The 27,127-nt window shown below is 42.0% G+C and overlaps 1 protein-coding gene across 1 annotated transcript; it reads right to left on the reverse strand.

Annotated features, from left to right (window-relative positions):
• Positions 1–23,131, reverse strand: LOC124153093. Its single transcript, XM_046526239.2, has 22 exons — positions 23,074–23,131; positions 22,920–22,972; positions 22,386–22,479; positions 19,528–19,605; positions 18,578–18,643; positions 18,052–18,156; positions 14,944–15,196; positions 13,992–14,162; positions 13,424–13,523; positions 12,307–12,418; positions 11,762–11,920; positions 10,944–11,026; positions 8,421–8,496; positions 8,033–8,137; positions 7,228–7,422; positions 5,851–5,977; positions 5,190–5,358; positions 4,736–4,871; positions 4,125–4,235; positions 3,410–3,522; positions 1,877–1,991; positions 1–1,268 (listed from the first exon to the last, which is right to left on the reverse strand). The coding sequence occupies exons 1-22, from the start codon at positions 23,113–23,115 to the stop codon at positions 1,077–1,079; spliced, it is 2,655 nt and encodes an 884-aa protein (XP_046382195.1). The 5' UTR covers positions 23,116–23,131; the 3' UTR covers positions 1–1,076.
• Between the last annotated feature and the right edge of the window lie 3,996 nt (positions 23,132–27,127).

The following is a 27,127-nucleotide window of genomic DNA, read 5'->3' on the forward strand; positions in this document are numbered from 1 at the left end:
CATATCGTGCTGGGTAATTTTTGTCCTTAAACAATATATCACGTGACTAACCATGGGTCCGGGTAGTCCTGTGGGTACCCGGGTCCTACTCAGTACCCACCTGACCTGAGTACCCGAGTTACCCATCCCAGCCCTAGCATCACCCGTTCACGTATTGTATCTCGGTCAGCGTACATGATAATGATATTAAGAATCAGTGCATGTATAGTGTTGTACATCATGCCGTTGTAGCATGTTTGATACTGTTACATCATGTTGTACAACATGGTTGTCGGATCGGACGGCTATGTTTATCGCAATTACTCATGCGATAGCAAGAGGTGTGGGGTCACACAGACATTGTATTTCCTCAGATGATAGCTTGTTTTTAAGATAAAGCAGTCTAATGTAAGTGAGTGAGATGTTTTACAGTTGATGTGATTAGCGAGAAAAGTATGAATGTTTCTTAAGCGTCCGTAAACCCATAACACTGGGATATTTGTTGCATCATGTTGTTGAAGTTGTATCATGTTGTATAAACTTGTATCCTGTTATTGTCTCATGTTGCACAGTGTTGTATACGGTAGTACTACATGAAGTTGAAGTGTTGTATAGACTTGTATCATGTTGTACAGACTCATATCATGTTGTATACAGTTGTATCATGTTGCACAGTGTTGTATATGGTAGTACTACATGAAGTTGAATAGTGTTGTATAGACTTGTATCATGTTGTACAGACTCATATCATGTTGTATACAGTTGTATCATGTTATTGTCTCATGTTGCACAGTGTTGTATATGGTAGTACTACATGAAGTTGAATAGTCTTGTATAGACTCGTGTCATGTTGTACAGTGTTGCATCATGTTGTACAGTGTTGTACAGAGGCCCACAGAGACTGGCTGATCTAACAAGCTGATACCAGTTGTGTTTCAAGGTATCCTAGAGGAAGAACAGTGTCCACGATGTCTGGACCATCTCACCAGCCAGGAAAGCACCACTTGAACTGCAGTAGAGATACTTTGACAACATCTTAGTCAAATATTGTACATCAATGATCCTATATTACATAGTGTACTAAAACACTCCCTGTGCTATGAAGAGAAGAAGAAATTAAGTGCTCGGTTTGTGTCATAGTCGGCAGCCATTGCTATGCGGACGAGTTCATCTTGTGGCACTGTGTCGCCAACGATGTCGCGTAGAGCGTCCAGGCAGGACTCCAGGCGTGATGGGTCCTCCATGAATGGTAAGTCTTCCGAGGAGCTCGAGGTGGACAGGTCATGGGGCTGCAATGATGGAACACAGTGAGTGAGTGAGTGAGTGAGTGAGTGAGTGAGTGAGTGAGTGAGTGAGTGAGTGAGTGAGTGAGTGAGTGAGTGAGTGAGTGAGTGAGTTCCACTGAAGACACTGCGTGGGCGACATTAAGCAGTATCTCCTAGGAGATAATGTAATGCTACAATGAAACTGCATCATAATGCCCTGCAGACCATTGTGACATCATTGGATAGCAATCAGATGACACCACTAATATCACTGCCACTGAAGCTAGTTAGTTGTACATTTCTGACTCATGACACTGGTTACTTACTATGTGTACAAACTAAAAAACTTGTAGAATCTCAGCCTTTTGTCTTTCAATATCAAACATATCAAAACTCGTTGATAAAGAGATTATCTAATTGCTTCAAAAAAAATGCACACATTCTTCCTAAAATAAAACCTGTACTTTCATCTCATGTCATAGCACGACCAAACACAGACACACATCTTAACACTAAGAACAGGAAAAAGGTCAGCAGTCCAAATCAATTTTTCTAAAACCATGCATTTTGAATTGATTTTTTTTATTTTTGAGGGGTCTTGTGCTGTAACAATGAAGAAGTGTTCTTCTCACCCTATCCATGAGATCTATGTTGGTCATCAGCTCGTCCACCTCGCTGACACTGGACAGGGAGCTAGGTGTGTCCACCAGGGGTCCGGCACGCAACCGAGCTGTCCGCGGCTCCAGCCTGCTAGGCAACACAAAACACAAGTGATAAAACAAAAACGACGGAACTGACTTCAAACTGTACCAAGGATGTCCCCTAATGTTCATTATTACACTGGTTAAACCGTGGCAAATACACAGCGTCTTTCTGTCTGGGGTAAATCAAGTCCATATGAGCATCATCCATGAGTTCATACCATAGCGTATCAGCCTCATGTTGGGGAAAGCCCAAACAGACCCCAGATGTTGTTTGTTGTTTAACGCACACTCCGCAACTTTCCAGCTATAAGACCATGATGTTTGAGCCTGGATACAAAAGTCATCAGAAGATGACAAATCCCCCAATAACAAAGAGCACCACTTCATTCCCTGGTTAATACATGTGGCAAGTTTGGATGAAAATTCTTTCACGGTTTTCAAGTTCTGCTCTGGAAACGAAATACGGACCAACGGACCAGATGATAACATGCAGTCAATCAAGTCAGTGAGGCTGACCAGTTGATCCACTAAGTCGCCTATTACGACAAGCACGGGTTGCTAGGGACCACATCTACGTGCCAGCTACAAAAATACTGACCTCTTCGTCTCTGCTTGTCAGTACATGTGCATATACAAATAATGTGAGACCCCTCAGGTCAGCCAGGACATCTCATCGACAAGTGTAATGGCGTCTACAAGGTGTCACAAAATGTTTACATCTCAGTCACTTATTTGTTTTGGAACCAGTGGTTAACAGCATGAGCAATGATCGATGCTGTCCATCTTCCCTAGGAAAGGGAGTTAACTGACTGTAAAAGTCCAGTTTCCACCCTTGCCGAAATGGGCTGGAATTTCTGGGCCTGATCATCACCCCACTAGTAGCTATTAAGAGTTATGTCCCTTCTTTTGACCAACCAGATTTTACTTCTCATATCACTTGCATTTCCTTCAAACAAAATGGCGGTGCCCAGTCAGGACGATCTGATTGATAATCAAGATCTCTATTGTAACAAAACGTCTTACTTCGCAAAGTGCATCAAATCACATGAGCACCTTCATTAAAAACATGAAAAGTTTGGAACATATCTGTTGATGGTGAGTTGGCGGTACACATGCTTGGCAAATCCTGCAACTGACCGAAATATGCACAGCATTTTATGATGTTGATGTTGATTTTGTTACACAATTTTGATTGGACTATGCATAGTTTTGTTTGTTCAGCCAAAATATAACTCAATAATTCCAGTCTAGTTTTGCAAGGGTGGAAACTGGACTTCTATAGTGAGTTAACTCCCTTGCCTGGGGAAGATGGATGCTGTCAAGTTACTGGGACCCCCCAATCCTCTTTGTAGTGACTGCTGTGTGTGGGTCACCCTGTTGATGCTTGCACCTTTATCTGGCGCCATGACACAGCTGGCCAGTGTGTAACACCACATGCAGTCACAGTGTCCAGATACTGACCCGTGCCAGGCAATGGCGTCCTCCACCTCCGCCTGTAGATGTTCGGGCAGGTCCTCGAAGACCTCGCTGTCCGCCAGGCTGTGGTGCTCGGTGATATAGTGCAGTGACGTCTCCTGCAACACACAGATTGACACCACAGTCATACTAAGGCTTACAAAAATAAAAGAACTGGTTCTCAGGTAATTGATTTTGTTGTTGTTCAAACTAGTATGTAATCAAATAAACAGTTGTGTACAATAAACCTGGAAAAGGGCCTCCCCACAAAAATGTATTCCTTGTTGAGTAAAATACTGAAATACAGTATTTGACTACTGTTGGACTTGGAATATTTATGGATTTTTGTTTTTTGTTTTTAAAATGGAAATAAAAACCAAACATGCGGCGAAATTTATGATGATACGACATGCCTAAGAACCAAATCTATTATGTTTTATAGCTTATGTCTTCTGGTAACACTGATTTTTTGCTCAACAAGTTTTGTGGGAAACTCTGAAATGGACTGATATTACAAAGTCAAGACAGAAATGTAATATATCTCAGTTTGTTTCACTCAGTTCTTCTCCAAATGTCAGAATTTTTGCCACAGTGCTGACAGGGGCAGATAACTCTTGCCATACAACAGTGCCAGTTCAATATAGACTTTTTATTGTATGCATATCATGCTTAAGGGAATAAATACATGAGAAAAATAATAAGTTAATAGCTGAGTACTCACCCTGAGAAATTTACAGTGCAGTTGGTCAGCCAGGCTGAGTAGGTACAGGGCCGTCTCATCATCGATGTGGTGTTTCAGAGCATGCTCGCACACTGACTTGAGGCTGTCCATCTGCAATAACAGCCTGTGTGAAACCTTCCGCATCATATCACTCACAACTGTATGGAATATGGGGATGTATTTATCTCATATCACTTATAGTTGTATGGAATATGGGATGTATTTATCTCATATCACTTATAGTTGTATGGAATATGGGGATGTATTTATCTCAAATCACTCACAACTGTATGGAATATGGGGATGTATTTATCTCATATCACTCACAGCTGTATGGAATATGGGATGTATTTATCTCATGTCACTCACAGCTGTATGGAATATGGGGATGTATTTATCTCATATCACTCACAGTTGTATGGAATATGGGGATGTATTTATCTCATATCACTCACAACTGTATGGAATATGGGGATGTATTTATCTCATATCACTCACAGCTGTATGGAATATGGGATGTATTTATCTCATATCACTCACAACTGTATGGAATGGGGAAGTTTTACCTCACATCTATCACAGAGAGGTGTTGACATGGATGATGTTCTTACCTCATATCTATCACAGAGGGTGGTCATATCAGCTAGCTGTTCTGTTGACAACTCATTTGTCTCCAACTGGCCGCTATATAAATACTCCAAGAAAAGCTGGAATAGCTCAGGATTTGTATCATGAACTGTTATTTTTCTGCAAGGAGAAAAGGAATTAATAAACATTTGGAACCAATTCCATGAGAAATTCACCTTGTCTACAAAGCAATAAAACTGGTTTGGGAAAAAAATATTTTCAAAGTTCAAGGAGATAAAGGTGGTGTGTTTCTGAGCTCTGTTGTCAGGCGAGTATCTTTTCAAACCAGTACTAACAGAGTTACTTCCCTTCCTCCTTGGAGTAATGGCTGCCAAAAGCTGGGTGTTCCTGGGTATCAGCATGACATACATTTTGTGTTTAACATCATTGTGTAGCTACAATTACAGTTATCCACAAACAAATCTACAGTTCCCTTACTTGTGTATAGACTCCTTCATGCCGCTGAGGAGTGCTCGGCGGAACCAGTCACACCGAGCGGCAATAATGACGCAGTGAGCTCGCACCTCCTTCACCTCTACCTCCCCCTCATCCGTCCGCTCCACCGGCTCACCCGGGTGGGTGTGGTCAATCACAATGTCTCCACCCTCTGATGGATACAATAGAAGCACTGGCATTAGTTAAGGTGTAACACTTCAACAAAGGTTTGGCACATGGGATACTTTGTGAAGTGGCCTCAACACAAAAGATGCAAATATCAGAGATTTATCCAGGATTTCTAAACTCTATGCTCACGGCAGCCAGATTCGGCAACAAAAAAATCATTACTTTGATTCAAATTTGGATATATTTTCTGAAACTCTTGAACCATTTCTGTTTTAATATTGCTTTCAATGTAATGAAGTAAAACTAAGCAACAAGGCAGACACCATTACTAGTCCAGTTTCAGAGAAACAAAAGTCACCTATACAAAGCTATTACATTAGTTGAATATGATAAGGGAAATTTCATATTCAATTGGGGAATGTTTACTGATGCTTGTTGCTGATTTGGGGGCCGATAAATCCAAGAGTTATATATAAGTGACCTGTAAGATAGTGAGAGGAAAGGATTGTTGAACGGAATGCCAGGGGGACCTCACCGTGCACAACCTCTATTTCAAAGGTCATATCGGTCTTCTCGCCTTTACGTAGCAGCTCCAGCGCCCTCTTGGCGGTCCGGCTGTCTCGGGCGTACGGAGGGATGCATAGGGACTCTATTGAGCTGAGCTGCAAGGTAGGAAATCAATTTGATCTGTTACCATGGTTACAGAGTTAACTATGGGCGTGGTGGAGGAAAGAGGAAAACATCAGTTCCTTACAGCTTTAGTTTACCGTTCATATTCATGTAAATAGTTGTTATGTTGTTATGATGATTGCAGTTGGGTTGGTACAGTCTTGAGATAGCACATAACAATGTCTGCCATGGTCATTCAGACTAGAAAGTTGCCTAAAATCTGGCAGACGGGGCAAACCACGGATCTACCAGGTCACAGCTGAATCAAGTGCAGGTACTAGTCATACTCAGCAGCCATTTTGACCACCTGATACCCACTTTGTTCACTGATATGATTTGTTTGTTTGTTGTTTAAAGCCGCACTCAGCAATATTCCAGCTATATGACGGTGGTCTGTTAATATTCGAGTCTGGAACAGACAATCCAGTGACATGAGCATCGATCCATGCAATTTTGATACGATGACATGAATCGACCAAGTCAGTGAGCCTGACCATCTGATCCCGTTAGTCGCCTCTTAGACAAGCATAGCTGCCTTTTATGGCAAGCATGGGTTACTGAAGACCTATTCTACCCTGGATCTTCACGGGTCGTTCACTCATATGACAAGCACAGGGTATCAGGATCCTTGAAATGACTACCTTAACGAGTGATGATATTTCACCATGAGCGATATTCCACCTACATCATGAGTGCCTTCAAATAATCAATAGGCAAAGACCAGGCAAACTAGTAGAAGCCAAACCATGACACTTGACACACAATCAAGCCATACTCTGTAGCCGACCAATCCCCATGGTAGGCATGGTAGGTGACAATTCTTAATCTTGTGGCAAGCATGTGGCACCAGAAACCATCTTCTTTTAAATACACATTGAATCCTTACTGTAGAGGATATTCTAGTGATCAATGGGTGGCCCAGTCGTTTAAGGCGCCGCAATCTGCTGTGCAGAGTTGCGTCCCTCGGGCCACGCCAGAAACCTATGATTGTTGGTTAGAATCCCGCTTCGCCCTGATTATGTTTCTAGGTTTGTCAGCACCATACCCGTGCTCGTGGGTTTTACTGAGGTGGTAAACGTCTGAGACCTGCATCACTTCAGGCTTTCCTCCCACATTAAGCTGACACGCCATGATATAACAGGAATACTGTTAAAAGCGGCGTTAAACACAACTCACTCACTCTAGTAATCAAATGACAACTGTTGATTGCTTGACGACATGCTGTGGTGCTACTGAGACTGACCTGAGCATACTTGGTAGGCCCGTGACTCTGTCTGCCTCCTCCTGCCCCGCTGCTGTCCTGACTGGCATCCGGCGACGTCAGCCCCAGGGACGCAAGTGACGCCGTGAACTGGTCCCGGTTGGTGATATCACAGGCTTGGTCGATGAGATGCTGCAGAGTGGACTTGTTGGCCAACACTTTGCCCAGACCCCAGGCCTACACACAAGAAACATGCAACCTTGTACTACGGCGCCTTGACCAGAATTTATATACATATAGATATCTTTTTTACTAAAATCCTAGGCAAGTCTAGATCAAACTAAATCAAGTCTAGTTTCCTTGATTCCACATGAAAACAGCAGAAGAGGAAAGGTTCTTTTGAAGAAAAAAATAGTACAAATATTTAACGAAATGTTTTCATTGAATAAAAAAAAAGTATTAAAATATGCAAATTAGCTATGTTGACTTTACTTGCCATTTAATCATGATATCCTGTATGTGAAAGAACAATACATGCATGACAAAATTAATATCATTTATTTTATTTATCATTTTCATTTGACATGTTTTTGAACATACTGGTACATCAAAATTATCAGGATCAGCTACTACAAATGCCATGTGTGGCCGCTCCTTAAACTATCAAGGATGAATTCTAGCACATTTAAGTAACAGACTGACTCACAGTTTGCCCACTTGACAGCACTAGTACAGGGAAGCAGTGTGAGACATGCTGGAGATTTAACAAACATGGCTACTCAGGAGGATCTACTGGGATTGATGCAATACACAGTAACTGAGGGTGTCACGAGATAGAAGTACTTACAACTTTAGATGTTCCGAGTTTGAAGAGATATTTCCACTCTCTCCACGTCACCTTTTCATCCAAGGCCGCCATCAGCTCCTCAAGACGCACCAGAAAGAATGGCACCTGGAACAGTCAGTGCCAACAGTGATCAGGGGAGACAACTCCACACACCAGGAGGTAATACATGGATTGACAAATCACATATCTTTTCATTTGTTCTGCACAATGCTGATTTTTGTCAGTCATAACTACATCATCACCTCTGTGGAAATTGACCCAGGCCTTTAAGAAAGAACCCCTTTAAGTGCACCACCAATAGCTAAAACACGTTTAAGCAAATAATATGGACATAATGAACGGTATTCATGAGCTGCGATCACCTTTCCAGGCCTGGACTTTCACTCACCTCATCAATCACTTGTTCCAGGTTTTTTGAGACTGACCTCACTTTCTCTCCATGTGTCATCATACCAAAGTTCTCCCTGAACACAGAATACAAACAACATCAATAACACAAGGCAACAAGAATCTTTGGACATGTTTAACCAGTGTTCCCGCTGGATTTTTAAACTGCAAGTCGTAGTGGACTGGCAAGGCTAAAAATAACCAGTCCCCCCACTAATTTTTGTCAGTCCAAACTTTCAAAAAATAAAAAAAACGTTTCAAAATTACCTGGTTTTAATTCTTTCAACATCATGTTCAATGCAATGCAATGCAATGCAATGCAATATAGTTAGATCTATAGTCATTCATACATAATTTAATGTCTCATTTTTGAATATTTCAAAACTTAAGTTGCTACAAATATATATTTAACCTTGAAGCAAAGCGAAATGTTATTACCCTGCACTAAAAGTAGACAAGGGGAAACCCTGGTGGTAACAGACAAGCTGACTTTATTCAAAAATATACTTATATGCATATGGCCAATGTTTTGTCCAAAAACAAAGTTTTATGAGGTACTTTATTTGCCGGTCCACAGGGACTGGCAGTCACATCAACTACGGCTAAACATTTTGTAATTACCGGTATACGGGAACACTGGTTTAAGAAGATTTACAGTATAAGACACATGTCTTCCAAGTTGTGACAGCCAGTGATCTAACACCATGTATGTATATGTGCTTCAACAGCTAACGTCGTATCACATGGGGTAGGACTACAGACAGATGGATTTCAGTTATATCTTAAAAGTCACTGTGAAGGATCCATATTTTCTCCACCTTTAGACCTGCCGTCAGTACATGAATTGCAGCTGTCTTATACTCGCAATCATTCATTCTGATCACCTTTAAATTCTTTAATGCTTTCAAAAATTAAATAATTTTTGTTGTTGTTCAAACTAGTATGTAACCAAATAAACAATTGTGTGCAATCAACCTGGGAAAGGGCCTCCCTACGTTAATGTATTCCTTGATGAGTAAAATACTGGAATAGTGTTTGACTACCGTTGGACTTTATGGATTTTTTTGGGTTGTTTTAAAATGGAAATAAAAACAAAAAGTGCCGCGAACTTTATGATGATGCAAGCCTTGCCTGAGAACGAAGACCTCATGACATTTTCATTTCATATTCAGATTTGTTCTTCATACTGAACTGTAGCAAGAAATGCAAGCAAGCCAAACACTGTTGTACCAAGGCATCTCCTTCTCTCCGACATCACTTACTTCTTCTGCCCAGTCATTCCCGTCCCCCCACCCTGACATCACTTACTTCTTCTGCCCAGTCATCCCCGTCCCCCCGCCCTGACATCACTTACTTCTTCTGCCCAGTCATCCCCGTCCCCCCGCCCTGACATCACTTACTTCTTCTGCCCAGTCATCCCCGTCCCCCCGCCCTGACATCACTTACTTCTTCTGCCCAGTCATCCCCGTCCCCCCAGCCCTGACATCACTTACTTCTTCTGCCCAGTCAGCCCCGTCCCCCCACCCTGACATCACTTACTTCTTCTGCCCAGTCAGCCCCGTCCCCCCACCCTGACATCACTTACTTCTCCTACCCAGTCATCCCCGTCCCCCCTCCCTGACATCACTTACTTCTTCTGCCCAGTCATCCCCGTCCCCCCGCCCTGACATCACTTACTTCTTCTGCCCAGTCAGCCCCGTCCCCCCACCCTGACATCACTTACTTCTTCTGCCCAGTCAGCCCCGTCCCCCCACCCTGACATCACTTACTTCTCCTACCCAGTCATCCCCGTCCCCCCTCCCTGACATCACTTACTTCTTCTGCCCAGTCATCCCCGTCCCCCCGCCCTGACATCACTTACTTCTTCTGCCCAGTCATCCCCGTCCCCCCGCCCTGACATCACTTACTTCTTCTGCCCAGTCAGCCCTGTCCTGACATCACTTACTTCTTCTGCCCAGTCATCCCCGTCCCCCCGCCCTGACATCACTTACTTCTTCTGCCCAGTCATCCCCGTCCCCCCGCCCTGACATCACTTACTTCTTCTGCCAAGTCATTCCCGCACTGACATCACTTACTTCTTCTGCCCAGTCATCCCCGTCCCCCTGCCCTGACATCACTTACTCCTGCCCAGTCAGCCCTGTCCCCCTGCCCTGACATCACTTACTTTTTCTGCCCAGTCAGCCCTGTCCCCCTGCCCTGACATCACTTACTTTTTCTGCCCAGTCAGCCCTGTCCCCCTGCCCTGACATCACTTACTTCTTCTGCCCAGTCATCCCTGCCCCTCGCCCTGACATCACTTACTTCTTCTGCCAAGTCATCCCCGCACTGACATCACTCACTTCTTCTGCCCAGTCATCCCCATCCCCCCGCCCTGACATCACTTACTTCTGCCCAGTCAGCCCCGTCCCCCTGCCCTGACATCACTTACTTCTTCTGCCCAGTCATCCCCGTCCCCCTGCCCTGACATCACTTACTTCTTCTGCGCAGTCATCCCCGTCCCCTCCCCCCCCCCAACATCACTTACTTCTTCTGCATTAGATGTGTGAAGCTTGCGGATGTCCTGTCATGGAAGTTTTTCAGTTTCTTGAGCTCTTTCATGTGCAGTGCCTGAAAATGCAGAAACAATCATCATCAAAGATTAGGTAAACATGGCATTAAAACATGGTAAATATGGAATACTGCACTCTTCAAAATAGAACCTGTATTTCATATGATAAATCAGACAAAACTGTTATTGGCCATCCTAGGCATACTTATAGACCTGTCATTAATTAATCTTGCCTGCTTAACTAAGATCACTTATCCGTACCCATACACATCCTTGTTGGATTTCCGGCCTAGTCTCATGGTCTAGTGGTAGAGTGTCCACCCAGAGAGCGGAAGGTCCAGGGTTCGATCCCCGGGACTGTGTCATACCAAAAGACTTTATAAGATTGTTCTTTGTTGTTACCCTGTCTGGCGCTCGGCATTAAGAGGATAAAACAAGGACTGGTTGGCTCGGAGTCAGTATACTGTGTCTGAGTGGGGTATTCATGTTAACCTGCTGCATGGTATCTCAGTGAGCTAGCACTATAAAATTGGCATCAGTCTGAACTAGTGCAAGCAGCCAGACACACAGACACACACAGACACACACATACAGACACATCGCAATGTGAGTGCAATAATCTTGGACGCGACATTAAACCCCATTTCGCCTCACCTCCCTGCTATAGTTTTGTATTCATGATCACTGCACTTGCTGGAGAGTCTACAATCACAGAGCCCTGATGCAGGAGTGAATGAGTCATATACAATGAATCAACCATCACTTGCACCGAACCCGTCCGTCATTCTACTCACGTTTTTTAGCGCCTTCCCTAACACGTCTCCAACATGCCCCTTTTTATGCTTGTCTGATTTCTCGGACTTCTCTGACGTGTTGCTGGAGGTGATGACCTTGTCCAGGGCATCCTTCGTCTCCACAGCAAACCGGAAGATCAGGTCCAGCGTCGTCTCCAGCTGAGACAGCAATCAAGATTCTTGTGAGTAGGGTACAATAGTCAAGTCATCGTTTGATGGTATTCCGAGTTTTGAGCAAACAGTTTACAAGACTTGCAGGAGCTCAAAATGCTCAATGAGTGCAAGCTGCATCAAAAACATCGGACGAATTAATGTGATTCTACATATAGTGATGCATTGCACATTAACAAAACCTACGTCAGATCACAATCATACACATCAGATCACTTGAGCAGACTTAATATTATATCATCATTCTAATTGTTACATTCTTTCTAAATTCTGAAATCCCTTCTCTTTTGCACTTGAATAGATGCACATAAATACCATGAATATCAGTATCATTCATCTATCAAATAAACGTAGAAAAGGCGGGCAAGCCTGACCTCGGGCACTAGGTAGGTGGCGATATCGTTCCTCTGTGGAGCAGTGAGACTGGACGTGTGTTGCTTGATGACCTCCAGGAACTTGTGTAGCTGGTTCATGAATACTGGTAACCTGTAAACAACAACAACACTGACTCACTCACTCACACACAGTACTCTCAGTGTTTTCACGAAGGTGGTTTAATAAAGAGGGGTCATGGTCATTCCAGATAAGGTCATTTTCATTGGTGGCAAGTGTGACATTGTCTCTGTGTAATTAACGGAGGTGCCTAAATAACCTCTGTGTAATTAACGGAGGTGCCTAAATAACCTCTGTGTAATTAACGGAGGTGACTAAATATCCTCTGTGTAATTAACGGAGGTGACTAAATAACCTTAGTGTAATTAACGGAGGTGCCTAAATAACCTTAGTGTAATTAACGGAGGTGCCTAAATAACCTTAGTGTAATTAACGGAGGTGCCTAAATAACCTTAGTGTAATTAACGGAGGTGACTAAATATCCTCTGTGTAAATAACGGAGGTGCCTAAATATCCTCTGTGTAATTAACGGAGGTGACTAAATAACCTCTGTGTAATTAACGGAGGTGCCTAAATAACCTCTGTGTAATTAACGGAGGTGACTAAATATCCTCTGTGTAATTAACGGAGGTGCCTAAATAACCTCTGTGTAATTAACGGAGGTGCCTAAATAACCTTAGTGTAATTAACGGAGGTGCCTAAATAACCTTAGTGTAATTAACGGAGGTGACTAAATAACCTTAGTGTAATTAACGGAGGTGACTAAATATCCTCTGTGTAAATAACGGAGGTGACTAAATATCCTCTGCGTAAATAACGGAGGTGACTAAATATCCTCTGTGTAAATAACGGAGGTGACTAAATATCCTCTGTGTAATTAACGGAGGTGCCTAAATATCCTCTGTGTAATTAACGGAGGTGACTAAATATCCTCTGTGAAAATAACGGAGGTGACTAAATATCCTCTGTGTAATTAACGGAGGTGACTAAATATCCTCTGTGTAATTAACAGAGGTGACTAAATAACCTCTGTGTAAATAACGGAGGTGCCTACATAATTGTTTTGACTGTAACAGTAGTATCAGCATTCCAGCTCACCTTGACTTGGCATACTTCATTATTTCGTGTCTCTCCTCGCGCGACAGCTCGCCCTTCCTCTTTGAGAAGAGGTCACAAAGGATCAGCAGCTTGGCACAGGCTGGACAAGGACAAACACACATGCAGATAGTCACAATACCACCCACCAGACAGGTTACTTCTTCATGATCATAATAATGAACAGAGTCTACTCATGATACAGCACCCAGGATCAAGGCATTATCATGATCAAATATGCTGCTAAGTCTAAAAAATGTGTTTCTGTAAGATTCATTTTATACTCAGTACATCAAGTTTGTTTACATTGCTGGAGTTCTGTGTTAGGCAGGGTAGGTAACACTAACTGCACTTAGAAACTTTGGTAACACTTATCTCAGATTTAAATTAATCCTGAAAGCCATCTTGTTCCCTGAATCCCACCCTCCACTCACTGCCTTCTTTAATCTCACCCTCCCCTCGATGACTCCCTAAAACCACCTCCCTCACTGATTCCTCGAATCCATCCCTTACTGACTCCCTGAATTCCAGGTGACATCTGATTCCCACACCGATGTAGAGCCTGACTTACCAACTGCTGCCTCCTTCAGGCCCTGTCTGACAGTGTAACACAGCTTTGCTGGGTTGGACATGAGGCTGGAGTCCACCGACAGGTGCCCCTCGCCCACCCCTCCCTTAACACTGAACAGCTCTATGATCTTGTCAGCACACCCATGCATATCTGATATGAGGTTGGTGATTTCTGCAATATAGAATGAGATGGGTATGAATGACTGGGGAGGTACATAGTGAGAGAAGTGGAGGGTATGAATGACTGGGTAGGTACATAGTGAGAGAAGTGGAGGGTATGAATGACTGGGTAGGTACATAGTATGAATGACTGGATCGGTACATAGTATAAATGACTGGATCGGTACATAGTATGAATGACTGGATCAGTACATAGTATGAATAACTGGATCGGTACATAGTATGAATGACTGGATCGGTACATAGTATGAATGACTGGATCGGTACATAGTATGAATGACTGGATCGGTACATAGTATGAATGACTGGATCGGTACATAGTATGAATAACTGGATCGGTACATAGTATAAATGACTGGATCGGTACATAGTATGAATGTCTGGATCAGTACATAGTATGAATGACTGGATCGGTACATAGTATGAATGACTGGATCGGTACATAGTATGAATGACTACGTAGGTATATAGTAGACAAAAGAGGGATGGTATGTCGTAAGAGGCGTCTAATAGTATCGGGTGGTCAGGCACAGTGACTTGGTTGGTGCATGTCATCATGTCCCAATTGCGTGCATCAATACTCAAGATTTCAATCACTGGATTGTCTGGTCTGATTATTTACAGACCGCCATAATATACCTGGAATATTGCTGAGTATGGCGTTAAAGAACAAACAAACAAACATACATGGTCCTCCCTATGTCCCATGCATTCACTGATGAGCACACACAGAATCAGTGATCAATACATCATGGAAGATCGCCCCAACTTACGTTGTTTAAGTGCTGTATTTTTTAGAAACGTATCACAGAGATCTGAGAATCTGGAGAAGCCGGGCAGTTTGCCGACCGATTTGATACAGGCCTTGGCCGTGTCCTCCGACAGCCCCCTGGGGAGACACTCTGAGTACAGGTAGTGTAGGGTGGCCTGCAGGACGTCCTCCCGCAGCCCCGTCAGTGGGGGCGGGGACCGCAGCCAGTCCATCTCCGGGGCACTCAACTGCAGCAGGACCTGGTGGACCTTGAACTGATGGAAACAAGCACTATCTATCAGTGTGTCAACAATGCTAACAGAATGATTCTGTACTTTGGATTTTATTTGAGTTTATACATATCATCTTCAGTTGTGATCAAGCAGTTCATGACATGCATTCTCTCCTTTACCCTGTTGGTAAATCATTCCTCACATAAAATTATTTCCACAGGAATTGTTTTTCATAGGCATTCAGTAATTGTCAAAAACATTTCCGGTAAATTGTCTTAAGATGCAAAATGAGTAAAATCAAAATATTTTTTTACCTTTGTATACTTATCCTACATTACTCCTTAATGCATCTACTGCTTACCTTTTGACAGAGACAGACCTTACGATGGTCCTAAACTTAAGAATAAAGGTTGTTTCCACTTCAGGTCTATTTCTGTCTGAGGTGATTTGAGTGTTCCATAGACACTCCTGCCAATGTGACAACGCCTCCAACTCAAGGTTGTTGATGTACCAGGCACTTTGTGCGCCGGACCACAGCCCTGAAGATGTCTGGTCCAGTAGGTGCACACACAACCCCTGTAGGGAGGCGTCTATGAAGAGGTGAAGTGTTGGGGGTAGCCCAGATAATGAGACGCTTGTAACATGTTTGACTCTATCTCACCAATTGAGATGGGTCCTTATGCGAGATGGTAGTGTGATGGCCGTGTACAGATCCCAGGTGCAAGGAACTGTGAATTGGGCATAGATGTAGGCGGCCTCTGCTTGTCAAAACCTGGGCTGATGTGAGCAACCCTAGCAATACTTGCCCCTGGTAAAGTGTGCAGGATTGTCGAAGGGCAGGTAACAGTTGGTGCAGGATCCTGAGACATCTGTCCCTTGGCACTGATAGGCCCTGATCTGTCTGGAACAGGCCTCCCATGAACTGGAGTCATTAAGAAGAAATCATCCCGACTTCACCTCGTTGACCACCATCTCAGTTGATATAGTAGACGCCTGGTGTAGTCCTGATGGAGAACCAGGGTAGCCGTGTCTGGATGTCTCAGGAGACCGCCGTCTATGTACAACTCGAACCGAATGTTCCTCAGGTGAAAGAAGGCAGCTACTGGCTTGGTTATTCGTGTAAATAGCCACAGGGCCTCTGAAATGCCAGCGATTGGAGGGATGGATAGGTACAAACAGGTAAGCATCAGGCAAGTCAAGACTGATCAGGGAATCAAAAGCGCTGATAATGGTCCTGGGAGGTCTCAAGGTTGTGAGGCAGAAGTATGGTGGAGGCTTCATGGTGTACAATCTCTATGGCTTTCTTCTCCAGCAAGATGTCTATGTTGAATCCAAGTAGTTGGGTAAATCCGAGGTGAAGGAGCCTAGGTCAAGGGTGGGTTTACCGCTTTGTCCAGGTGATAGATGTAGCTTAGTACATTTAGTATGAATGCATCTGCCTAGTCCGATCCACTTCTGTCAGAAGAGGCCCAGCCTCCCACCTATGGGGGTGGTGAAGATTGATACGACCGTGGGTGGGAGTTCCCAGTCGTGATTGTCCCCGCATCCCCCGCTCCTGCCCTGGGATTTTCCACGACAGGATTGATAAGAGCCCTGTGCTCTTTCTCTGTCACATCCCTTGCCACGAGAAGAATTCTGATATTGTCCTTGTTGAGGGAAGGGCTTCTCGGACGATAATACCCTGACCTGCTAGCTCGCTGTGAAAGGCTATGAGAGACATGCTCCAGCACCTTGAATGCCATCTCATCACAAGCATAGCTTGAGATCTTGGCGTGGGTTTCTGTGACCTGAGTGTTAAACAACGAGGTGGCCGAACATGGTTGCAGAGGAGACGACATTTGAACTCAGAGTCCCATACATACCTTTGATCATGTGACAGCTGCGTGGGTGGTCCTCAGACAGAATATACTTGAAGTGGAAACAACCTTTTTTCTTCAGTTAGGACCATAGCAAAGTGCTGTCTCTTGTCATTCAAAACAATAAACAAAACCATCCTGGATTATCAAGACCTTTGTTAATACACCAACATAGAAAATGCAAGTGCCCTAGAAAAATGGTATACCAGTGTACTGTTTGGATGAAAACTAGTCAAATATTGCAAATCAAAACCATATCAAATATGCAGATAAACAATACTATAGGCCCCTATGATTATTTGTTGCCGTACCTTGTCCATTCATTCAGAAAATGTTAAACTTCTGTCAACCATAGGGCATTACCTTCCGCTTAAACAGGAATACATCATTTTGTGTCGGCAGCAAATTGATTCCCTCCCAATCCTGCATTGCCATTGGCTAGTAACACAGTCACATTCTCTCGTCTCGGTCATGTTTATGCTAGTTTGGCACCAAAATCCAAATGTGCAACACGAGGTCTATGAATCATGATGGTGCAATATCATATCAGTTTTCGTCAATTCAACAAACGAGCAGTACGTTACATATGTTGGTATGAAAAAGTATGTCGGTTACTCTTCAGTTCTGATAACGACCAGTGGCATAGGGGTAGCCTAGTGGTTTAGGCTTAAGCTCGTCGCACCGTAGACCCGGGTTCAATTCCCCACATGGGTACAATGGGAATATTGCTAAAAGCAGTGTAAAATCATACTCACTCACTCACTCACTCACTCTGACAATGACCAGTACTGTACTCAAAGTATCTGGAGCACTGTAAATACTGTATGCTCTGCCCCAGCCTGTCCAGAAACTCATGCAGAATCAGAACTACGAAAGAGCTATCTTGAGAGGGAAGGATAGCATAAATAACTATGGTATGTCATTTGTGCACAACAGGACGCATAATCATCAAAAACCTTTGTTTTATATATCCACGTGCTTGAATCTTCTTAAGCCAACTTAACGCATTACAGTTTATTCTAAACGAGAGCCTAGACCCACCTCTCTTCCAGAATCAGCTCTGATGTTGAGTTCTGAGAAGTAGCCTTCCTCCATGGCACTAAGGAATGAGAACGGCACATCATCCTTGGGGTCATTTGATGACACCTGAAATAGACCACATCATCATCACCCCCATATTCTCAAGGCTGTATTGACCATAGTCTCACTCACAAGAGTTCCACCAGTACACATTGTAAGTGAATTTCAAGCTCAGAAGGTATTAAAAAATGTCTAAAGAAATACTGCCAGGTCCTCCTGCATCTGTAACACAGCCTACATAATGGAATGTCAACCACAAAATAATTCTGACCCCAGTGAAGCATTTATTATCAGAAGTCACGGCCAAAGTACTGACTGTTTGTGTTATATTATTCAATAAGCTCATGATAAAAGAAAAACCTACATACTATACAGTCCTTATGAAACTGTTTCATCACATAAAAAGAGAAACTGAAATTTTGTGGACATTTTGCTGAATAGATAATGCTGGTTTAAAGGGAGGTAATTCAGTGAAACCAAACCTCACCTTCTGGCACTGCAGCATACAACATCTCTCATATGTCAGCAGCATCAGGTCATCCGCCACCTCCACCTGCAACCACAACAACAACCACATCATCCTCTCTACTAGTAAACAGTCACATCACTATCAGGGTGTGTGGTTATTGCCATCATCATGATCATGTTGTGAATTAGTCTTGGATAGGCATTTAGAAGATGGTAGATCATGAAGACATGAAATAATACATGTAACTTCTTTATTGTTTGTAGCAACATTTCAGGGCTACTTCCCCCCTTCATGTTCTTAAGGTCAGCAACCAATGCTTGCTGTAAAAGACGACTGTGCTTGTTGTAAGAGGCGACTAACAGGATTGGGTGGTGCTGACTTGGTTGATGCATGTCATCATATCGCAACTGCGTGGATTGATGCTCATGATGTCAATCACTGGATTGCCGGGTCAAGACTCCATTATTTACAGACCGCCGTCATATACATGTAGCTGGATTATTGCTGAGTGAGGCGTTAAACAACAAACAAACAAATAAAAAACAAAAATCCTAAGACAAGATGAATACTGAGTAAGCTCATACATGTTATAGACACAACTTAATCACAAGGGTTGATGAACTGGCTGCAACAAAAGGTTTTTCTAATTCCACAGAACAAAATCACACTTGTCAGAGTACACAAAGTACGTGATCTAGACTACCAGTTGTCGGACTTTCATTTTTGTGGAAGCCTCGGTGGCTGAGTAGGTTAGATCACTGACTTTGTGTGCTGGCGATTAGGTGCCTCACTCTGGCAGTGTGTGTACGAATCCCGGTTGGGACACAACCCCAAACAAGTACTGGAATCTATACTTTAATAAGAAAGTTTTATCCCAAATATAACCTTTGTTAAATAAAGTCACCATTGCACAATGGATAATAACAGTTAGTGATAATAACATGGTGTGATTGACAGTTTGTACGCACCCTAAACTCAATGACATGTCCCTCGTAAGTCCATATGAACTTGAGCACAGCGGGGTCACTAGCAGCACCAGGCGTCACCTAGAACACAGAAGACACAGCCTTACATTTCCAGTACAAACATGGAACTCACAATCATCAACCTTTCTGTAATGTCAAAATTTCAGGAAAAATAAGATAACTTCATGTTATCATGGTTATAGTACCCATATGTTGATCATGTTTTAAGATCCTATGAATTGCTATACTTATTTACCTCATGTACCTATGTTACAGATATATGTGAACTGAATTAAATAAAAATATTTAAAAAAAAAGATAATTTGATTTTTGCAGAGGGTAATTTTTATACGTTTCTTTGGTTTCAAAATGCTTAGGCATGGACCTGTTATGTGCCTTGATTGACATTGTAAAGTTACCAGTCATGTTACAAAGTATGTATGTGTCTTTGAATGCAGGGGTGCCCTTAACCATGTTAACATGATTAATCACCAGCAAACGTTATTAACCTCACCGTCTGGTAAGCAGAATGGAGAGAATGGTTTTCTTTCATATCTTATCATACAATGAATACACATGTTACGATTTTCATGATATCTTGCTGAATACCACAGTTCCCAATTTCAGCATATGTTGGGAGAGCATTTTTATAATATTCATAAAATAATATCCACATGCTGTAAATAAGATTCACATCTGATCGAGCATGTTGCTGCACCCTCACATGAAATTTTCTATTAACAGGTGTGATTAACCCTTTACCTGTTTACATCAAAATAAAAACTTGCAAGTGATTCTGTGGTATTTGATAGGCTAACCAAGTGTTTACATTTCCATAAACCCAAAATAGAATTAGGCCATGTCCAGTAACGGAATACTGGTTCCCGACTGGCTGACAATAGAATGGGCCTGTGTTGCGATATTTTGCTGAGCCAAGTCACTGATATTTTACTATGGTCTGCAGATTTTTTTGAGTTGATGATCAAATAAGCAGTCTGGGAATTTATTATTGTTGACAAATGTATTTATAAGAATTGACTTCAACATGTTCAATATGTATTTGTATTTATGGTGATATAAACTTAAATCGGGTGTGAACACTTTGTATAAATCTGCTACACTTTGTTTTTAATGTTTATACCTCCTACGAGGATTTACATATTTTGCACACCATAATCTACATTTATGTCACCATTAATGCAAAAAATATTGAAGTCAAATCTTAACTGTGCAATCATAACTAACCATTAATAGCTTGATAAATGTATGAAACCTACTTCTACTATCGATGCTTTTAAAATGACAAATATATATTATATTATAATAAAAATATGTTTCATAACATAGTTCAGTGCTTCAGGACCTACAGTATTACCAAATCACAAGAGTGGAAATCAAGACTTTCTTCAACACGTTTTCTTTACAGAACTTGATAATGTCCTACAACCATGTCACCAGTTCAAGGTCACTGGCATCAAGACTCACATCACAATTTGATATCAGTTTGTGTGTGAATGTTCTTATTCACTGCAATAAGCAATAGTTAGATGCAAATAATCAAGTCTCTAGCAGATGAACCAGTGGTTGATATTATGAGCAACATGCCAAGTGATTGGGGTATGATGACATGCAATCAACCAAGTCACTGTGCCTCACCACCCTATCCATCTTATTTGTAGTTACAACACACATAGGTTACTTTGGACATCTAGTTGCCAGTTTTGGTACAAAAATATTGACCGCATCAACGCTGCTTGTCGGTACATGTGGATATAGAATTAATGTGGGTAGACACGAGAAAGGTGCACCTGGGCACGCTGGGTGCTCACAGAGTGAATTTGTCACAACATTGTAAAAAGAAGCATATTATTGTCTAGAATGTGTCATAAGAAAACCATCTATCATGTATGACTAGTTTCAGATGTAGCAAGTTTAAACTTGTGTTAATTTTGCGAGATACACAACCATGACAAATGTCCCATACACTGAACGATTATGGAACTATCGTATAGAAAACGGGAAATCTTTTTTTGAAGATGAATTTCATATATTGCTTGTTTTAAGTGTTATTCAGCTCTAAAAAGTATGTATGTTAAACATTATATCAAGTCCCAAACTGAAACATCTTTTACAGAAATAGTTTCACTTGAAAACAATTGATGTTGTATATAACAAAATTTTGTTAATATTTATATAAAGTCCAACGGCTAAAATAAACTTAATTGATTACTTTACTTCATTAGCATGCATAGTTCATGCAATCAAACACCGTAAAATGGGCCTATGGCCTTTTTGCTGAATAGCCTGTCTGTCTGCTATTGCCAACGGACATGTCAATAATGATCTTTTGTCTGCAGGGTTGAGCGGCATCAACAGCTTTGTGTGGTGCTAATTGCCTCTTGTACAAACATGATACATGAACAGATTGAGTGTTGAACAGCCAATATGTTCATCATAGTATTACATGTCATACCAATTATTCAACTAGCATACATGATTGTTATATTTGTAGGTTTATAATATAACTATTACAATGATTTGTTTGTTGTTTAACGCCGCACTCAGCAATTTTCCAGCTATATGACGGCGGTCTGTCAATAATCAAGTATGGACCAGACAATCCAGTGATTGATATCAAAAGCATCTATCCACGCAATTGGGATACGATGACATGCATCAACCAAGTCAGCAAGCCTGACCACCCGATATCATTAGTCGCTTCTTACGACAAACATAGTCAACTTTTATGGCAAGCAAGGTTCGCTGAAGACCTATTCTACCCTGGATCTTCACGGGTCAATTACTATGATGGTTCACCATGTTTATATATTGGAATAATATATATATTTGGAATGCCATACCTCATAAGTTTCACAGTTAAAGAAAGGCATTGGTTCTGCATCTTCTGACACCTTCCACGAAACATCCCCACTTTCATCCAGCTGAAACTCGGTCCTGAAATACCACAACAAACATTTTCTCAAATATAACTGGTCATCACAGACACAATGTCAAATTAGACACTATGACCTGTCGAATGAGACACGTTTTACTACATAAGCTGATCTTGATAGAAACTCACGAACAGGCACCAAAAATCAAGAAACAATCCTATGCACAAATGGAATATTCAGGCGCAGTCCGTTGTATACCTACACTGCCTAAGTGAATTGGTCTACGAAACAAGGAAATGAACACACACTGGTCTGGGCCAAGTGAAGACCCCCACCTTTGTCATAAACAAAAAGATTTGAAAGTGCATCGTGATGCTGGGAAACCTTTTTTTCGTCAAATGATATAAACCCGAAAAACAGACATGGAAAATATTGGAAACTGTCAAACTTTCGAGAAATCGTATCAGTCAGACATGAGCATGAATGAAGAACAAAACCCACCCTTCGATCCCGGTAGTTTCCACTGTACCCGTTAAAGACACGCACTCCACAATCTGAAAAATAAAACAAATAGACGAATCACACTATTCTATAAAAGAATCAAATACCTCGTGAAATCACATCTAACGGTGAACATGCAATTAAGAATTAATACCCTCCATGTTCCATAGTAGGCTCCGTCCTCGGCAGCCGCCATGTTGGTGTTTACATTATTCGCGCATGCGTAAGACGATAAGTATGTGGCTAAAAATAGACATGAACACACACACACACATACACAAACACGCATGATTGAGCTCGGATTCTAAATTGTGTCATCTTTGCGTACGTGGAACAAACTCACCAGTTTCCTGTCCGCTAGAAAATATCTAGCGGGCTAACAAGATTTAGCGTTCCTGCCGCTTCATGAAAGCGAGGCCACAACAAATTAAATAATAACCGGGTTTGTTTTGGTTCATCTAATGTGTTCTGATGACAATTTCCTATCTTGTTCTATAGACATTGTAATTAGTGCAATATAATGTTTGAAACATAGGCACTGTCGTCTTTAGGGTCAAATGTCAGATAAATCATAAAATTTAAATTGACAGGCGAAAAATGATGGTTTTGAATAAATTGCTTGGACAGACGATTGCAATAAGGAAGTTGTTCAGCCATAAATTCTTATCCTTACTTAGCACTCCAACTTCCGAATGCCTATCACAGAAGTGCTTGGATATTATTTATTTCCTGCAACCCAACGACACTTCCCTCCCAAATAGAAACCAACAGGCGTGAATCTATCTTGGTAATCTACAATGGTGAAACAGAGTTATATTGACGTGCTGTAACATATTATTACGTAAAGCTACATCCATAAAAAAATTATATAAATGATTAATACTTTCTCACGCACATTCAGCCTTTGTTAACAAAATCCATTAACGTATTTGATAAACCATAGTTTACTGTGCTTTGAATTTTACGGCATATATCGTTTTATTGATACTTTGATATTAAATCATTTGACACCGAAAACAGTACTTCAACTTTAAATCACTGTGGGTACAGTTCTACTGTATATAACGGCAATATTAAATGCAACTCTTTGGTGTTGATCAGCGAAAACAAATGGTGAGCGATCATTAATCCCCCAGGTTCTACGTAAAAGGCGAATATGCTTGTCGTAAAAGGCGACTAACGGGATCGGGTGGTCACGCTCGCTGACTTGGTTGATGCATGTCATCGATCCCAATTGCGTGGATCGATGCTCATGATATCAATCACTGGATTGTCTGGTCCAGATTCGATTATTAACAGACCGCCGTCATATAGCTGGAATATTGCTGAGTGCGGCGTTAAACAACAAACAAACCAACCAACCAATCTACTTTACACCGAGGATGAACACAGAATCGTTGTGTATACAGCTATACTGAAGGACAAAAGAAACTACACCTCTCACTTCATTTTATCATATGTTTGGTTTTTGATTGAACAAATCTTAAGTTACCGATATTAAGCAAAACATTAACTGTGCAGGCGCATAGTCAGCACTCGCAGAATACTTCTACAAGGATTTATGTTTTTAAATATAATTTGATTTTAAACTTTTAGATATGAAAAACAAAAATGCATAACATACAACTCCTGCATGATGTGTATCTTCAAAGATATCTTATCACTGGAAATCAATACATTAATTATTCTACGTCATTCGTTTGCAGTTTGTGCTAAATTCATGCCTAGCTGCAATGGAATGGGTAATAAAGAAATAACCAGTTTGTCTGAAGGACTTGGGTAATCAAGAACTCATGTTGCAAAATAGATGCAGGATCTAAAACCGTCTGGAAGACAGAAAATAGGTCTATGGGCAAGTTACGCGGCCGGCGGACCTGTTGTTTTAGGTAGATGCTGCAAAAGCAAATCATGGTGTGATTGGAACGACCGTTCCTCACAGGTAAGCCAACCCCTTTATTACTTGGTGTGCACACCAATTACCAAGTCAATCAAACAAGATCTGCGACCGAAGATTCCTTTGCGTTGCTGGAGATTGTTTTGTGTTGCTTACAGTAGTATTCTACGTCATTAGTTCGCAGTTTGTGCTAAATTCATGCCTAGCTGCAATGGAATGGGTAATAGAAACATCACCTATTGGTCTGAAGGACTCGGGCGATCAAGAAATCATGTTGCAAAATAAATGCAGGAACTAAAACGGTCTGGAAGACAGCGACCTGCTTGCCCCACAGGAAACTATGACGTCAACAATGAAGCCACGTCATTGCTTATTGGGTCCCCCAAAGCTCTGACATCACAGAAAAAATACGTCAACAATCAGCTGACGTCAGAGACAATCAGTCTATGGGCAAGTTTCGCGGCCGGCGGACGTGTTTTTTAGGGAGATGCTGCAAAAGCAAATACGGGTGTGATAGGAACGACCATTTCTCACAGGTAAGCCAACCCCTTTATTACTTGGTGCGCACACCAATTACCAAGTCAATCAAACAAGATCTGCGACCCAAAATTCCTTTCCGTTGCTGGAGATTATTTTGTGTTGTTTACTGTAGTATTCTATACGTCATTCGTTTGCAGTTTGCGCTAAATTCATGCCTAGCTACAATGGAATGGGTAATAAAAACATCACCTATTGGTCTGAAGGACTCGGGCGATCAAGAACTCATGTTGCAAAATAAATGCAGGATCTAAAACCGTCTGGTAGACAGACGATCGGTCTATGGGCAAGTTACGCGGTCGGCGGACGTGTTGCTTTAGGGAGATGCTGCAAAAGCAAATACGGGTGTGATAGGAACGACCGTTCCTCACAGGTAAGCCAACCCCTTTATTACTTGGTGCGCACACCAATTACCAAGTCAATCAAACAAGATCTGCCACCCAAAATTCCTTTCCGTTGCTGGAGATTATTTTGTGTTGTTTACTGTAGTATTCTACGTCATTCGTTTGCAGTTTGTGTTAAATTCATGCCTAACTGCAATGGAATGGGTAATAAAAACATCACCTATTGGTCTGAAGGACTCGGGCGATCAAGAACTCATGTTGCAAAATAAATGCAGGAACTAAAACGGTCTGGAAGACAGCGACCTGCTTGCCCCACAGGAAACTATGACGTCAACAATGAAGCCACGTCATTGCTTATTGTGTCCCCCAAAGCTCTGACATCACAGAAAAAATACGTCAACAATCAGCTGACGTCAGAGACAATCAGTCTATGGGCAAGTTTTGCGGCCGGCGGACGTGTTGCTTTAGGGAGATGCTGCAAAAGCAAATACGGGTGTGATAGGAACGACCGTTTCTGTCAGGTAAGCCAACCCCTTTATTACTTGGTGCGCACACCAATTACCAAGTCAATCAAACAAGATCTGCGACCCAAAATTCCTTTCCGTTGCTGGAGATTATTTTGTGTTGTTTACTGTAGTATTCTATACGTCATTCGTTTGCAGTTTGTGCTAAATTCATGCCTAGCTGCAATGGAATGGGTAATAAAAACATCACCTATTGGTCTGAAGGACTCGGGCGATCAAGAACTCATGTTGCAAAATAAATGCAGGAACTAAAACGGTCTGGATAACAGCGACCTGCTTGCCCAAAAGGAAACTTTGACGTCAACAATGAAGCCACGTCATTCCTTATTTTGTCCCCCAAAGCTCTGACATCACAGAAAAAATACATCAACAATCAGCTGACGTCAGAGACAATCAGTCTATGGGCTAGTTTTGCGGCCGGCGGACGTGTTGCTTTAGGGAGATGCTGCAAAAACAAATACGGGTGTGATAGGAACGACCGTTCCTCACAGGTAAGCCAACCCCTTTATTACTTGGTGCGCACACCAATTACCAAGTCAATCAAACAAGATCTGCGACCGAAAATTTCTTTCCGTTGCTGGAGATTGTTTTGTGTTGTTTACTGTAGTATTCTACGTCATTCGTTTGCAGTTTGTGCTAAATTCATGCCTAGCTGCAATAGAATGGGTAATAAAGAAATAACCAGTTTGTCTGAAGGACTTGGGTGATCAAGAACTCATGTTGCAAAATAAATGCAGGATCTAAAAGGGTCTGGAAGACAGACAATCAGTCTATGGGCAAGTTACGCGGCCGGCGGACCTGTTGCTTTAGGGAGATGCCGCAAAAGCAAATCATGGTGTGATTGGAACGATCGTTTCTGTCAGGTAAGGCAACCCCTTTATTACTTGCTCCGCACACAAATTACAAAGT

Source organism: Haliotis rufescens, unplaced genomic scaffold (genome assembly GCF_023055435.1).
Source record: "Haliotis rufescens isolate VD_foot unplaced genomic scaffold, xgHalRufe1.0.p SCAF_11, whole genome shotgun sequence".
In the NCBI taxonomy this organism is placed as follows: domain Eukaryota; kingdom Metazoa; phylum Mollusca; class Gastropoda; order Lepetellida; family Haliotidae; genus Haliotis; species Haliotis rufescens.

Excerpts from the sequence above, each read along its gene's own strand:
- LOC124153093 (XM_046526239.2), bottom strand. The coding sequence starts at position 23,115 with ATGGCGGCTGCCGAGGACGGAGCCTACTATGGAACATGGAGG. Across the intron at positions 18,157-18,577 it reads GTATGCTGCAGTGCCAGAAG|GTGTCATCAAATGACCCCAA; the intron begins GTGAGGTTTGGT and ends GGTCTATTTCAG. Across the intron at positions 8,138-8,420 it reads TGGAACAAGTGATTGATGAG|GTGCCATTCTTTCTGGTGCG; the intron begins GTGAGTGAAAGT and ends TGACTGTTCCAG.